The sequence below is a fragment of the Podarcis raffonei genome, chromosome 2 (genome assembly GCF_027172205.1).
Source record: "Podarcis raffonei isolate rPodRaf1 chromosome 2, rPodRaf1.pri, whole genome shotgun sequence".
Lineage (NCBI taxonomy): Eukaryota > Metazoa > Chordata > Lepidosauria > Squamata > Lacertidae > Podarcis > Podarcis raffonei.
The window spans coordinates 101,796,028-101,811,261 of record NC_070603.1 but is presented as its reverse complement, the minus strand read 5'-3'; the positions used below and the strand labels follow the sequence as shown (position 1 = coordinate 101,811,261).

Genomic DNA, 15,234 nt, shown 5'->3' with positions numbered 1-15,234 from the left:
CCAAAGGCAGGGAAAAATGGAGTACAGTATATATTAGCTCCTGGCAATCGGTGGCTGGTGGGCTCAATGTAACTCAGCAGGTCACAAGTTGTGTTGCCTTGCAAGCTTTGAAGTGGCCTTTGGTTCTGTGGCAGTGTGGAACTGGAAGTGGCTAAATGGCTGCTATCTCTAACTTTCCAATTGGTCATTCATTTGTTTTAAAAAAAAGTATTAGCTTAAGACACAGGAACTGACCCACTGAATTCTAGAATGGGGCAGTTATATAGAGATGATCATATAACTGTCACCCACACTGTTTTGTTTTTTTAAATAAAAACTAATCCAACTCTCTGTCCTCTCATTCTGGATTTTAGGTTGTACCAGGTGAATTTTGATGTTCCCACCTGCGAAGGCAAACGACGAGAGAAACTCTCGCTAATAGGCGACTTCTCTTCTTCCGCGGAATTCTTCGTCACTATTGCAGTCTTTGCCTTCCTCTACTCTTTGGCCGCAACGGTGGTTTACATTTTCTTCCAGAACAAATACCGTGAAAACAACAGGGGCCCTTTGATTGTAAGTGTTTGTTACGCAGACAGCTTTGTCCCTATTTATTGATTCATTTGTTTAGCCTCTCGCTTTGAATACCCTCTGTTGGGTCAGTCTGAGTTCTGGTGTGGTATTGTTTTTTCTTTGACCACCAAGGTCGAATGAAATATTCGGTCGGCTGACATCATTGCTGAACACAGCAATGAAGATTGCAGAGGAGATGAATGGATGGATGGATGGATGGGACTCTATCAGTTAGGACTACAATGTATGCTCTTCAGCATATAATCCCTGTTGCATACAGTATTATATTCTTATTTTATTTTCATTTACTGCTTTGCACAAACTTCACCCTTTTCATTTTCAAACCTTTCCCTCTAATTTTTTTATCAGAACTAATTTTCCATCCAGACCCTTCTGGATCCTAGATCAACCTTCCTAATCTTTCACCTAAGCACACAGGACCCCTGCTTGGATAGGGAGATGTGATTTTCTTCCCCCACCCCTTTAACCTTTTGCTCAAATTACCTTACGACTTGGAATTCAGCGACAGTTTAACTAGTTTGCACAAATGAAAGTTCTTAGACAGAGATGAAGAACCTCAGAGATGATGAACCCAGGGGTCCATTAGACCTGGTCTGGGGCTGTGCTTTGGGCCACATCACTCACTAACCCTGCTTTGCACCCTCTTCTGCCTGACTGAATGGGTCCTGGAACTCAGTGCTTTTGCCATCTCTGGATGGAGAGTAGAGGGGGATGTGTGTCGAAACAAGCTTGCTTTTACAGTGGTACCTCGGGTTAAGTACTTAATTTGTTCCGGAGGTCCGTTCTTGACCTGAAAGTGTTCTTAACCTGAAGCGCCACTTTAGCTAATGGGGCCTCCTGCTGCTGCCGCACCGCCAGAGCACGATTTCTGTTCTCATCCTGAAGCAAAGGTACTTAACCAGAGGTACTATTTCTGGGTTAGCGGAGTCTGTAACCTGAAGCGTATGTAACCTGAAGCGTATGTAACTCGAGGGACCACTGTATGGTGGTGTAGTGGTTAAGAGCGGTGGACTCGTAATCTGGTGAACCGGGTTCACTTCCCCGCTCCTCCACATGCAGCTGCTGGGTGACCTTGGGCTAGTCACACTTCTCTGAAGTCTCTCAGCCCCACTCACCTCACAGAGTGTTTGTTGTGGGGGAGGAAGGGAAAGGAGATTGTTAGCCGCTTTGAGACTCCTTAAAGGGAGTGAAAGGCGGGATATCAAATCCAAACTACTCCTCTTCTTCTTCTTCTTCTTCTTCTTCTTCTTCTTCTTCTTCTGTATTGCTTTGTCCACTTCTGCCTCTGGTGCAACCCACTACTGACATGTGGTTCCCTATCTCGGTCTAGAATGATGCAACAATACAGTTTGGTATTGTTTATATGGATCCCTTTTAAGGATTATTATTATTACTACTACTACTACTATTGTTGTTGTTATTTGAAGATTACATCAATCTTTATATTCCCATTGCCATGTCCCACCTATTGTTTCTGTAATTGCCAATAATTTCACATTTTCTTTTCCCCCCTTTTTTACTCAGTAAATCATTATCTGCATCTCACATTGTACTTTTCATTTTATATAGCACTAACTTATATTTCAGTTATATATTCTTTTTATCTTTCCTGTCTGTTAATGTGGAGTCTGTACAGTTCCATTGCCTGTTTGCTGGGACTGGAACAAATCTTCCAGATGCACGCTACTTTTGGTCTGACTCTGGTTCCTCCTGGATCCCACCCCTCGCTTGCCGGAAGGCTAAAATTAGAACCTCTTTTCTCCATCCACCCCACGGATGGCTGAAGAAGGAGCTGGCAGGATGTCTGGCAGCACCGCCTTAGTTAATTCCAATGCGAAAAGATGCAGAGCTGCTGGAATATTAATTAGATAAGCTATACCCAATATAAAACAAACAGTCCTGAAATGTGCTTTGAGACTGCTTTAATATAGAATACAGTATTACAGTAGCAGAGGCTTTACAACATTAAAATTTCCCCGAAGTAACGAAACTCTTTTGCAACATTTCATTAATTAAAAAAAAAGGTGAAGCTTTGAAAGCAATACTAATGATTACATTGTATCAATTATTCATGAAAAGTTAAACGCCTTTTTCTTCCGCTGAGAATTTAAAACAACCTTTATTTTCGTTGTATATTGATTATTCCTTTCCAGCCAAGTGGTAGCTTTAATAATAATAATAATAATAATAATAATAATAATAATAGGAGCAGGATTCAGTCTTTTTTTTCCCCCTAATGAAAAATTCCCTGCTTTCTTTAAATAATCCAGCACAAATATATATATATATTGTTTCCCAGGATGCTGTTGACATGCAATAAATATTTGATGTTAATGAGGATTTTGTGCCTCCTTTAAACCTGCAGATGTCTCAGTTTCCCAGAAGAACTGAGATCCACCGAGATCAATGGGGCATTTGCAGCTGAAGGCTGCAGATAGGCGAAGGGTTGTCACACACAGATGATGGAGCAAATTTGCTTTCTGATGCGCCAGAGGGTAGGACCTGTGCCCATAGGTTCCAGTTACAGAAAAGGGGATTTTTCTGATCATTAGCTGAAACATTAAACATCATACCTGATGGCATGAGCTGTCAGACAAGGGGACAGACTACCTTGGGAAATGGTGGACTCTCCATGATTAGAGGTTTCTAAGCACAGGCTGGATGACCACCACCTCTGAAGAATGCTGTTGTACAGTGGTACCTCAGGTTACATACGCTTCAGGTTACATACGCTTCAGGTACCACACTCCGCTAACCCAGAAATAGTGCTTCAGGTTAAGAACTTTGCTTCAGGATAAGAACAGAAATCGTGCTCCAGCGGCACAGCGGCAGCAGTGGGCCCCATTAGCTAAAGTGGTGCTTCAGGTTAAGAACAGTTTCAGGTTAAGAACGGACCTCCGGAACGAATTAAGTATACTTAACCCGAGGTACCACTGTAGTGGATTTCTTGCCTCAGAAGCATACAAGCACTGCCAGTTACAAGACAGAGCTGGAGAAAAACAGTGCCTTGTGTACACACCATTTAAAGCAGATAATTTCCCCCCTCCCATAAGCCTGAGAACTGGACTTAACACTCCACAGAGCCACTGTTCCCAGCACCCTTAGCAACTGTAGTTCCCAGGATGCCTTGGGGGAAGCCGTGCATTCTAAATTTGCTTTATGTTTATAGTGTGTTGCACAGCCACAGCCAAATTTCTGAAACTGAGACCTACCCCAGCAGAACCCTGTTTGCTTGGGAATGTGTGGCCTTACTTCTGAGTAAACAGGGTCCTCACTGTGAATCTTGGTCATCAGCACATTCTTTTCTTTTTAAATGAAAGTATCCCAAGTGTTCCTGAAAGGCTCCATGGTTTGATAGGAGCATGTGCCTCCTTCCACATACATAAATTGAAAGGTTAAAAAAAAGTTTGCCGTTTCACTGACCATGTGCGGAGTGCTTTCTGTCTCTTCAGCTGGGCATTGACTTCTAAACAAACATGCCCAGGGAGCTGTGACTGACAGACTTTCCTTAGCAAGGGACGTTAAAAATCCCTATCTATCTTCCAGTTGCAAACTATGAAGAGCAAGGTAACAGTGAAATTGTATGACTGTATGACTATGTAAAATCATAGTCATACAGTAAACAGCTGGCCGCACCGCCGTCTTGTATATACTAAACTTTGCCTCATAGACAAAGTTTGTGGTTAAGTTGCTGTCCACTGTAGCCACAGTCCCAGTGACTGGGAAAGGCGTTTTTCACAGTGGCAAGTCATTGCGGTTTTCCAAAAATCCACCTCAGAAAAATGGCCTCTGCTTACACCAGGGATAGAGAAGCCTAAGGGCCACATTTCTTTCTGTGGAACCTCTCAGGGGCCACATGCCAGTGACGGGCAAAGTCCTAGGCAAAAGTGATCAGAACAATAGACATGGGAATTTGACTTTTGTTCCATAGGCTGGTTTCTTCCCCCTTACCTCTACCCTCTATATCCTCTGTTTAGGCCAGCAAGAATCATGATCAGAGTTCCTGATTAAAATTACCTCATTATTTGTGGAGAGAAGGGAGTCTTAATTTGCCCCATTTAGAAGACTTAAGCAGGATTGTCTACCAATTAGCTCCCATGGAAAGACATCATGGAATAGTCACACAGACACACTTACAGAAAAGTTCTAAAATTAATATCAGGAAGCACCTACTTGACATGTAGGATTGCCCATAGCAAACCCCACGCTTTAAAAAGAGGAATTGCGTATGTATAAACTCCATAGGAGCAAGCTGTATGGGCACCAGCTCCTGCGCACTTAATTTTAACAGGACGGTGTCGTTGAAAGCATATTTCAGCATTCAGCAGGCAGCATTCCCTTGCATGGGTTCCGCTTGACATGTAAAAGACATTCCCAAGTCATGGGCTGCACCTAATCTAAGACGGATGGCCCCCTATCTGAGTTCCCTGACACTATTAGGGCTCCATTATTTTCAGGGCAGATAATCCTGATTAGCAGAGGTTGTGACAGAATCTTAATGCACTGACTCCTCTGCTCTTTTCGGTAATGTCTTTCTAGTCCATAAAGCCTGAACTAGCCACAAGCAGAAAATAAACCATTGTAATAAACCGTACCAAGGTTGTAATGTAATGGTGACATTTTCATTGCCTGCGATTTCTGAAAATAATTAGATGAGCTATCACACACTGCATAAATCAGTGTTGTGTTTCCATACAGTCTCAGGGGAAAGACAAATTGGATAATCAGTAGCCTGTATAAAGGGGACCTTTTCGTTGATCTGCACTCCCCCCTCCATCTCTGCCACATTTTCTCGAAGGAACTCTGGATGGTGTAGCTGCTTTGCCTCCCTTTTTATCTCCACAATAACCCTAAGAGGTAGGTGAGGTATAGGAAGTGGCCCAGGATCTGAACTCAGTTCTTCCCAGATGGTGAAACTACATGTTATGCACCACAGCAGGGTGCTGCTCAGGAATGACAGGGAATGGGGCAGGGAGACAAGCAGCAGGTGGCGCCAGAGCCAATTTCTCCTTCCTGCTGAGAGGTACAAAAGCAAGCAAAATTGAAACTAAGCATGAGGTAGATGGAAGCTGGCTGAGGGCATACACATGTTGGTGGGGCAGTGCCCCCAGTGGCCCCAATGCCTTATGCTCTACCAGCCCCAATGGACACCAGCCACCATTTTCCCTTCCCCCCCCCTGGTAAATTTACATTTGAGCCACAAATCTATGACCCACTTTCTTACGTTACTCCGTTGCTAACATAGCCGTATGCCTGCAATCATTCCCTTTGGAGGTCTTGGTGAGAGTCCTCCAGGCTAGCATTTAAACCCTGCCACAAAGTGCTTTAATGTTTCAATGCTTGTGATTAGCTCCTAAGCTTTAAAACACGAGCTCTGAGGGAAACCGAACTCCAGTCACCGCTCATCAAAGCCCTGTTGAGGCTTTGTCATTTTCGGGCCTGTAATTCTTACGTTTGTCTTCCGTTTGAATGCACACAGAAGGATTGGTGTTTTCCTCCACATCCCAGAGAGCACTGGTTTTCTGTTTGTTCTCCAATGTATGCCAAACGCCAAATCTCCTCCTTACATATGTGTTGGTATGGCTTCTCGCCATGATGGCCACAGAAAGGCTGCGTGGTTGGGACTGTGTTGCCCTCCTGCCTTCCCAACGCTATACATCACTGCTGAACTGCAGGCGCTGTGGTGGAGATAATCTGATGCTCCCGCCACCATGTTTGCACCACACCAGCACCCCACAGAGCTCTTGCTGCCTTGCCCCTCTCCCTTTTGATTACACAACAACAACACATGATGTTGGGACGACTGGAGAGCAATGATTGCCTACATGTGAGGAGATACTGATGCAGGAGTACTTTGAAACCAAAACAATGCAGAAGACTGTACCGCATGCCCCTCTGCCCCATTCAGGCATCTCATGAACCTGCACTGTTCCATTTTCTCTTTTCTTTCCGTAGGACTTCATTGTGACGGTGGTGTTTTCGTTCCTGTGGCTTGTGGGCTCCTCTGGTTGGGCTAAAGGGCTCTCTGATGTGAAAGTTGCTACAGACCCCGACGAAGTGCTCTTACTGATGTCGGCTTGCAAGCAGCAGTCAAACAAGTGCATGCCTGTGCGCAGCCCAGTTATGTCTAGTTTGAACACTTCAGTGGTAAGAATTTGCTTTTATGTTATCGAAAGGCAGGCCGGGGGGGGGGGGGGGGAGCATCCATGGAAGAAGATGGATGGTCCTTAGCTATGACATCAGACAAGAGTTTTGGGTTTTCTATTTCCCTGCCAAACCACTGGAGTCCAACACGCAGCACATCATGACTTCACCTAATTCACAGGCTCTTCTGTGAAGCATAAAAACAAGAGAGGGAGCAATGATAATAATCTGAGCAACCGACTATAGTAAATGACAAACTTCTTACCTGAAGATTAAAAGACTGGGTGCTGTGGCACACTTAACAATCAAGATGCATTCATCAAAGTAGCCTGGAGAACAAGCATGCAAAATAACTTGATAATTAGATTATGCAGTATTTGGAGTAAAAGGGAGTTCTTACTTACCTATTCTTATAGATGATTGCCACCGCTACTACTAATGTTACTGTTACTTCCACCAAGGGAGTTGTCATCTGCCTTGCAAAAGAGTTCCTTTTAGAATGGTTTTAACATCTTTGCGATCAGAAAAGGCAACTAGGTAGTGATTCATCGTATCTAATAATGCACACAATAATTAACAGGGGCCAAAGGCATGTAATGCCTCCTGCCAAAGTACGTGAGTCTTCTTTGAATCAGGGACCAGCAGTCCTCTTACTGGAAGAAAGCTGTAGGCAGCCTTTGGTAGATTCCTATTTACTCCTATGATCTCAGTTTATAAACACTGGGATCAGCTAGATCAGTCTTTCATTTGCTTTAATGGGATGACACGCTTGGCCCTTGGTGTAGACCAAAGAGCTTGTAGAAAGAAAAGCAAACATGATCTTAATTGCTGGAGTGATCTGTCTGCATCAATAATCCTCTTCAGTCTGAATGCATAAAATGACAAGTGGGAAAGTGCTGACCAAGCCCCATCCCATTGATGCCAAGGTATGTGCAGGCAAACACTTCCTCACCATGGTCGATGTTCGTCTAAAGGGGGCTACCTTACTCATCTGTTGGGAAATACTCATCCCCCTTCAGAATCACATGGGCCAGGGAGGGCACCCAGGACACACAGTATCATTGAAGGTGCTTGACCTGCACCTTGTTGCTTGATTCTACATGCATGGAGATCCGAAGGGGGCTTAGATCAATCTAGAGCTGGGGGGAGGAACATGCCCCCCCCCGGTGGCACTGGACTGCAGCTCCTATCACCCTTGACCATCGGCCAGGTTGACGGGAGTTGGAGCCCAACACTGTCAGGAGGGCCACAGGTTGATGGCAAAACTATATGTGAAAATTCATGTAGTTTAAAAAAAATATCATTATTTATACATTTCACTAATTTTACAATCATTCTAACATTTCAAATCTTCACTTCCTTCCCCTTCTTTCTGCTGTTCCTTAAATTTATTTCTAACATCTTCTGCATATCCAAATTAACTTACCGTATTTTTCGCACCATAGGACGCACTTTTTCCCCTCCAAAAATGAAGGGGAAATGTGTGTGCGTCCTATGGTGCGAATGCAGGCTTTCGCTGAAGCCTGGAGAGTGAGAGGGGTCGGTGCGCACTGACCCCTCACGCTCTCCAGGCTTCGCACACCTCTCTGCAAGCAGCGGGAGCCCAGCGCTGGGCTCCCGCTGCTTGCGGAGACTTGCCAGCATGCCGAAGCCTGCGCGCGCTGTGATCAGCGCACCCAGGCTTCGCGGACCTCTCCGCAAGCAGCGGGAGCGGTCCCGCTGCTTGCGGAGAGTTGCCAGCATGCCGAAGCCTGCGCGCGCTGAGATCAGCGCGCCCAGGCTTCGCGGACCTCTCCGCAAACAGCGGGAGCGCTCCCGCTGCTTGCGGAGAGTTGCCAGCATGCCGAAGCCTGCGCGCGCTGAGATCAGCGCGCCCAGGCTTCGCGGACCTCTCCACAAACAGCGGGAGCGCTCCCGCTGCTTGCGGAGAGTTGCCAGCATGCCGAAGCCTGCGCGCGCTGAGATCAGCGCGCCCAGGCTTCGCGGACCTCTCCGCAAACAGCGGGAGCGGTCCCGCTGCTTGCGGAGAGTTGCCAGCATGCCGAAGCCTGCGCGCGCTGAGATCAGCGCGCCCAGGCTTCGCGGACCTCTCCGCAAACAGCGGGAGCGGTCCCGCTGCTTGCGGAGAGTTGCCAGCATGCCGAAGCCTGCGCGCGCTGAGATCAGCGCGCCCAGGCTTCGCGGACCTCTCCGCAAACAGCGGGAGCGCTCCCGCTGCTTGCGGAGAGTTGCCAGCATGCCGAAGCCTGCGCGCGCTGAGATCAGCGCGCCCAGGCTTCGCGGACCTCTCCGCAAACAGCGGGAGCGGTCCCGCTGCTTGCGGAGAGTTGCCAGCATGCCGAAGCCTGCGCGCGCTGAGATCAGCGCGCCCAGGCTTCGCGGACCTCTCCGCAAACAGCGGGAGCGGTCCCGCTGCTTGCGGAGAGTTGCCAGCATGCCGAAGCCTGCGCGCGCTGAGATCAGCGCGCCCAGGCTTCGCGGACCTCTCCGCAAACAGCGGGAGCGCTCCCGCTGCTTGCGGAGAGTTGCCAGCATGCCGAAGCCTGCGCGCGCTGAGATCAGCGCGCCCAGGCTTCGCGGACCTCTCCGCAAACAGCGGGAGCGGTCCCGCTGCTTGCGGAGAGTTGCCAGCATGCCGAAGCCTGCGCGCGCTGAGATCAGCGCGCCCAGGCTTCGCGGACCTCTCCGCAAGCAGTGGGAGCGCTCCCACTGCTTGCAGAGAGCTGCCTGTTTGGGGGCTGGGGTCCCCCGCCCCAGCCCCGCGCCTGGGGGGGAAATAATTTTCCCCCTTTATTTCCCGCCCAAAAAACTGGGTGCGCCCTATGGTCCGGTGCGCCCTATGGTGCGAAAAATACGGTAATTTGCTCATTTATCCATCTACTTTAAATATGTTCTCTTATAAAACTGCCGATTATTACAATAATCCTGCCAATGTTCTTATCTGTTTACCATAAATAAGTGTGCAAGCCAAAAATATTGTCATGACCTTCTGAGTCTACAATATGTGAATTCTGTAATGTCATCCATTCCTTCAACCAACAAAGACAGGATGCTTCATAATATAGTCTCATATCCATGTCTTGATTTACTTCCCATTTAGGTCTTCGGATTCTTGAACTTTATTCTCTGGGCAGGAAACATTTGGTTTGTTTTCAAGGAGACTGGCTGGCATTCTTCAGGCACGAGGCACCCTCAAGACACCATGGAGAAGCAGTCTGGCGGCTTTAACCAAGGTGGCTACAATCAAGATAGCTACGGGCCAACTGGTGGCTATAACCAACAGGGAAGCAGCTTCGGGCAGCAGACCAACTATGGCCAAGTGGATGAATTTGGCCAGCAGCAACAGAGCAGCCCCACCTCCTTTGCTAATCAAATTTAGCACGCTCAGAGTTCCAAAGAGCTCTTACGTTGAGCATTGTGTGTGGAAAGCTGAAACACAGTGGCAGGCAGCAGATTTCTCAAGTTTTAGATAAATGTGACAGAAATCTAAATCAAAGGTCTACGGGTACCATCCGAAGAAGGTGGGTTGTGGTTCTTACTTTGTTTATATATGAAGCATCTTCTCCTTGTGAGTAGATGATTGAGGTTATAGTCATCAGAGGTGGTGGATTGGGGTAAATAATTGTTGTATGTACTGTATAGATAACCTTACGGTAGTTTTGTATGTGTATGGTGGCAGCATTTTGTAGCCTCGAGTCTGTAGTATATGATATGGAGAACACAACTGAATTAGCTTTAGATTTTCTTCTGCATTTTGGTGAACAGCAAAATGTGTGTTTTCGCATTATTTCTGATCGTATCACAGTGCATGCATTGTAGCGCCTAAGTTTTCAACATTGCCTGTCTATGACTGTTGGTTTATAATATTTGGTTTTGGGTTTTTTTCTACATAAGAAATTTATTTGATATTTGTCCTGATTAGCAAATTTGCAGAGTGTCTTAGTGCATGGGGCTGCATCATTTTCACGCCAACAGAATGTTATGAACTGTGTATATGGGATTTTTTCAACACCACCACTACTACTTTTTAATTGGTTTGTTTGTTTGATATAATGTTTTAGATAATGTATGTATGTACGTATGCCTATTTTATATATTTTGCAGAGTTGGATCAACGGCTTACCCAAATCTTGAATGCTGCATATAACTAAAACAGTTTTCCTTAAAAGGGCATTCAGAAATAATATGCTGTAAACTGACCAATTTGTTTGTTTAATCGAGCTCAGTATTCCTTCTTTAAATCCATATTTTGATGTTTTGTGACTCTTTGAACGTGAACTGTGTAATATAAGGACCAAGTAACTGTGTTTACATGTTTACAAAGGTATTTATTTAATTAGGATAACAGAGGTGCAGATATCAGTAAGTGAAACTATCTGGTGGCAAACGCCACCTTGACAGATAGCGCAACAGAGCATGTGCACATTCAGAGCTGTTGCGAAACACTTTTCCTCTATGGCCATTGATGGTGAAGAATGTTTTTCTCTCTAAGCTGTTTCAAAGTTGTTCAACGTCTGTTTGGTCCAGTCGTTATGATGATGTATACTGGATTTGGTGCTATTCGTAAGTAAAAAGAGAGTGTCAAACACATAAGATCTCAGCAATCGAGAACACTGAGCCATTTCCTTAGTGGGGTAAAGATAATTTAGAGATCATGCTGATCTCAAATTGTGCATAATATTTTCCAGGGGGGGAAATGGTTTCCGCTCAGCCATTTTTCCGCAGAACCCTTTAGCTCCATGGCAAGGCAACAGAGCCAGACTTCTGCTGCTAGATGGAAAGCTTTGTTTTCTCTTTCCTCCAGCAATAGACAGGACTCCACATAATAAGCAGCAAAAGAACCCAAGCCGTGCTGCTAAATGGAGCCAAATTTGAGAGCAGCAATCTCTCTCACACTGCAAAGGGAAAGACTGAACTCTACTCTCATTCCTGTGTGAGTTGAGCATTTCCATGTCTCCACATATACACATATGTACTGCAGGGAATTGGTAAGGTCAGGAGGGAGTTAAGTACTGAGTTGCTACCTTGCCTCAGTCTCACTGACTGAGACTCATCCTGGTGAGAAAGTGTCGCTAACCGCTAACCTAAAACACATTGGATACTGCGCAGCAAAGCTAGGGTCATCTTAGCATCCCTTTCAGCTGCCCTGCAACCCCCCGAAACTCAGTTTGCAGCCTACAGATGAACACACCACTGTAAAAACTGAACATCTGCATTTCTAAATAGAAGTGTATCCGTCTATGATATCATTGTATGAGCTGTAAATGTTCAAAGCATATTTTAGCATAAAACGGCATAGTCACTTATATGATTGTTGTAACCAATGTATGACTGCTCAGTGGATGACTCAATATCGTGATATATCTATTTGACCCGCATAAATAAAGATTATTGCATACAATGCTTGTTTAAAGGCATGTGGTGGTGCTGCAACACACACACACACAGAGAGAGAGAGGGAGAGAGAGAGAGAGAAAGAGAGAGGGGGGGAATAAAATAGGACATGCATCTTCTTACCATCCATTTTCACTCCAAGTTATTGTCTAACTTGGGCTTCAACCTGAAATGACAAGTCAGCTTGTACATGCATTATGTTTGGATTGGAAATAATGGGGGAAATTATGTTTTCTGTTGGATCGGCTTAACCTGATATGGGAATGTGCAACATAGTCTTGAGTATTCTTCTGCAACTTGATAGTCCTTCAGATATTTTGGACTACAGCTCACATCATCCTGTGATTCAAACTCTTGGAGAGTTACAGCGCCTGCTGTGGCTGTAGAGGCCGATATGGGAGAGACATGTTTTGTTGTAGCTCGGCAGTATTCAGCTAAATAACTTTGTGAGTGGAACAACGTCCACTTGCATAATGGGACTGTCCCTCCTCTCCTCCCCATACACACACTGTGACTGTTCCAAACTTGCTCCAAGGGTTTGGGGAGCACCTAGAACAGATGTTGGGGTACATAAGGGGAGGAGAGGGGGAGAGCATTGAACTGTACAAGGAGAAGTCCTTGTGCTGATAAAACATTCACATCAACAACACAAAACCAGCATAAAATAGCATAAAATCAATCTCAAATGGCCTACAACCAGCACAGGGGGGAATCATTAGTGCCTAGAAGGAGAAATATGTAATCACATATTAGCAATAATTATCATTCTTTCAAAATCCCTGATATATGTGCTGTAAGCTGCCGAGGGTGGCTGGAGAAACGCAGTCAGATGGGTGGGATATTATTATTATTATTATTATTATTATTATTATTATTATTATTATTATCATCATCATCATCATCATCATCATCATACTCTGATTCTAAGGCATAAAAATTGGGGGGGGGGGCGACTCTGCAGAATCAGATCAAAAGGATCCATCTTTTCCAACACCCTATTTTGAACCACAGCCAATGCAATGCCTGGCTGTGGCATTAAGAGTGTTGCAAAGATTTCCTGTTTACCAACAGGAATCAATAAATTCTTGCTCTGGATTATCTTGAGACTGGAGTTCATAGACTGCCTAGCTTCACAGATATATTTTTCCTCCAGGAAACCTACACAGCACATTCGGAAAACAAACCCAGGACTTAAAGTTCACAAGGAGAAGAAGAAAGCACATAGCAGTCAGTCTCTGGCAAAAGGGTGAAGACAGAGTAGTTGTAAAGAGGCATTGTAGGAAGCAGATGGAAGGGGAGTTGAGCAGCTGATGGCTTAACACCTTCTGCAAAGCCCAAAATCTAGCAGAAATGCCTCCTTTGCCATAAGGGCACATGCCAACCCTGAAGAAGGCACATCATTATGTATTTAGCAAAGAAGGGGAAGCAATGAATCATAGGCTATTTTCAATCTGTGCTGTTAAGGTTGTACTAGCTTTGCTGTCAGGAGGAGACTGGAGATATCACAATAAAAAAGGGTGATGAACCTCTTGCCTCCGGCTTGCATGGTGACAAGAATGTAGAGGAATTCTCAACATGGACACATCATGTATCTTAATCTTATAAAGAACGCCAGAGATCTGTTGCCTTCTAACAACACTTTCTTTTAGGCAACTGGAGAAGACTCTTGGTTAGGAAAAGCATCACATTTTGTTCTGATGTACCTCTGTCCTCTGTTAGTGAAGTTAACTCTTTATTCGAAGAAACCCAAACAGTGCCAGCCTAGTGATCACAGCAACTCTTCCTAGTAGATCTTGCCCCAATCAGACAGTTGCAAGAACTGAAAACCCCTGCCTTCTCAACACTCTTTAAGGCTCCTCCCTGGGTCCTTCCCCAGAAGCCTAAGGCTCAATTGCCTTGTGTCTCATTGCTCTACCTTCTTCATTCCTCTTCGTGTTGGGGAAGACCAGAGGGGAGGGGAGCCGGTCGCAGCAGGAGGGGGAGTTTCTCTGGCTTCTTCAACAGCCTGCCTCACCTCTGTCTCCTGGCTCCTTCCTCTCCTGCCTCTGAGTCTGTACTGCTCTCTGCCCTAGCTTCTTCTTGCTCACTAAAGCCTGTTGCCTTTTCAACTTCCAACACCTCCTCCCAGTCTGCTCCCTTTTCTCCCTCTGACCACGCATCATCGTCCCACCACCAATCCCCTGGCTCTGAGCCTTTGTCCCTTGGGGGTTCCCCCAGCTTATGCCTCCCACCACCCCTCTGAATTCAGCCAGTCCATGACACCTAATCGGCAGGGCCAACAGTTAAGGATGATGGGAACTGCAGTTCAACATCTTGACATTCAGTAGATTCCTCACCCCTGGTTAGTACATTTGGCTAGCATAGTACTAACTAGCCAAAGGGCTCTGCAACTCATAGAAACAAGGCAAAGGCCAAACCACATATGACACTAAATGCACCTCTATAAACACTTACCACCTCATCCTGCGCTGCTTGGCACAATGGGCACTAATAGCAGCACAGGAGACAATTTCCATTGAGATCACAGGGAGGGAAGGGGTAAGGTCCACTGAGCGTGCCATCATGACCAGGGGTCAGCAAACTTTTTCAGCAGGGGGCCGGTCCACTGTCCCTCAGACCTTGTGGGGGGCCGGACTATATGGGGGGGGGTGAACAAATTCCTGTGCCCTACAAATAATCCAGAGATGCATTTTAAATAAAAGGACACATTCTGCTCATGTAAAAACACCAGGCAGGCCCCACAAATAACCCAGAGATGCATTTTAAATAAAACGACATTCTATTCATGTAAAAACATGCAGATTCCCAGACCATCCGCGGGCTGGATTTAGAAGGCAATTGGGCCAGATCCAGCCCCTGGGCCTTAGGTTGCCTACCCCTGATCATGACTATGGTCCCAATATATCCCTGATATGCTTTGTCTTAGGACACATTTAGTTGGCCCTAAGTGGAAACTTTGTGCCTTGAGTCTTTGACGTAGCCCAAGTTATAAATCTAAGCAAATGCATCCTCAAACAGTCTGTTTCTGTTTCTGTACTATGGTTTGCACTACCTTGCAAATCACAGAATTTTAGTAACGGCATTCTGGAACAATGCATACAGCACCACAAACTATAGCAGCTTGAT

At 45.7% G+C, this 15,234-nt stretch overlaps 1 protein-coding gene across 2 annotated transcripts in view; it reads left to right on the top strand.

Moving 5' to 3' along the window:
* The window catches only part of SYNPR (synaptoporin), a 140,632-nt gene extending 128,517 nt beyond the window's left edge, over nucleotides 1–12,115 (top strand). For both annotated transcript variants that reach the window (XM_053378318.1, XM_053378319.1), the window contains 3 exons: nucleotides 354–552; nucleotides 6,526–6,717; nucleotides 9,815–12,115. In XM_053378318.1, the coding sequence (XP_053234293.1) occupies nucleotides 354–552; nucleotides 6,526–6,717; nucleotides 9,815–10,093 (670 nt within the window). In that variant the 3' untranslated portion in view covers nucleotides 10,094–12,115. The remainder of the gene's footprint in view (nucleotides 1–353; nucleotides 553–6,525; nucleotides 6,718–9,814) is intronic.
* Nucleotides 12,116–15,234: the final 3,119 nt, after the last annotated feature.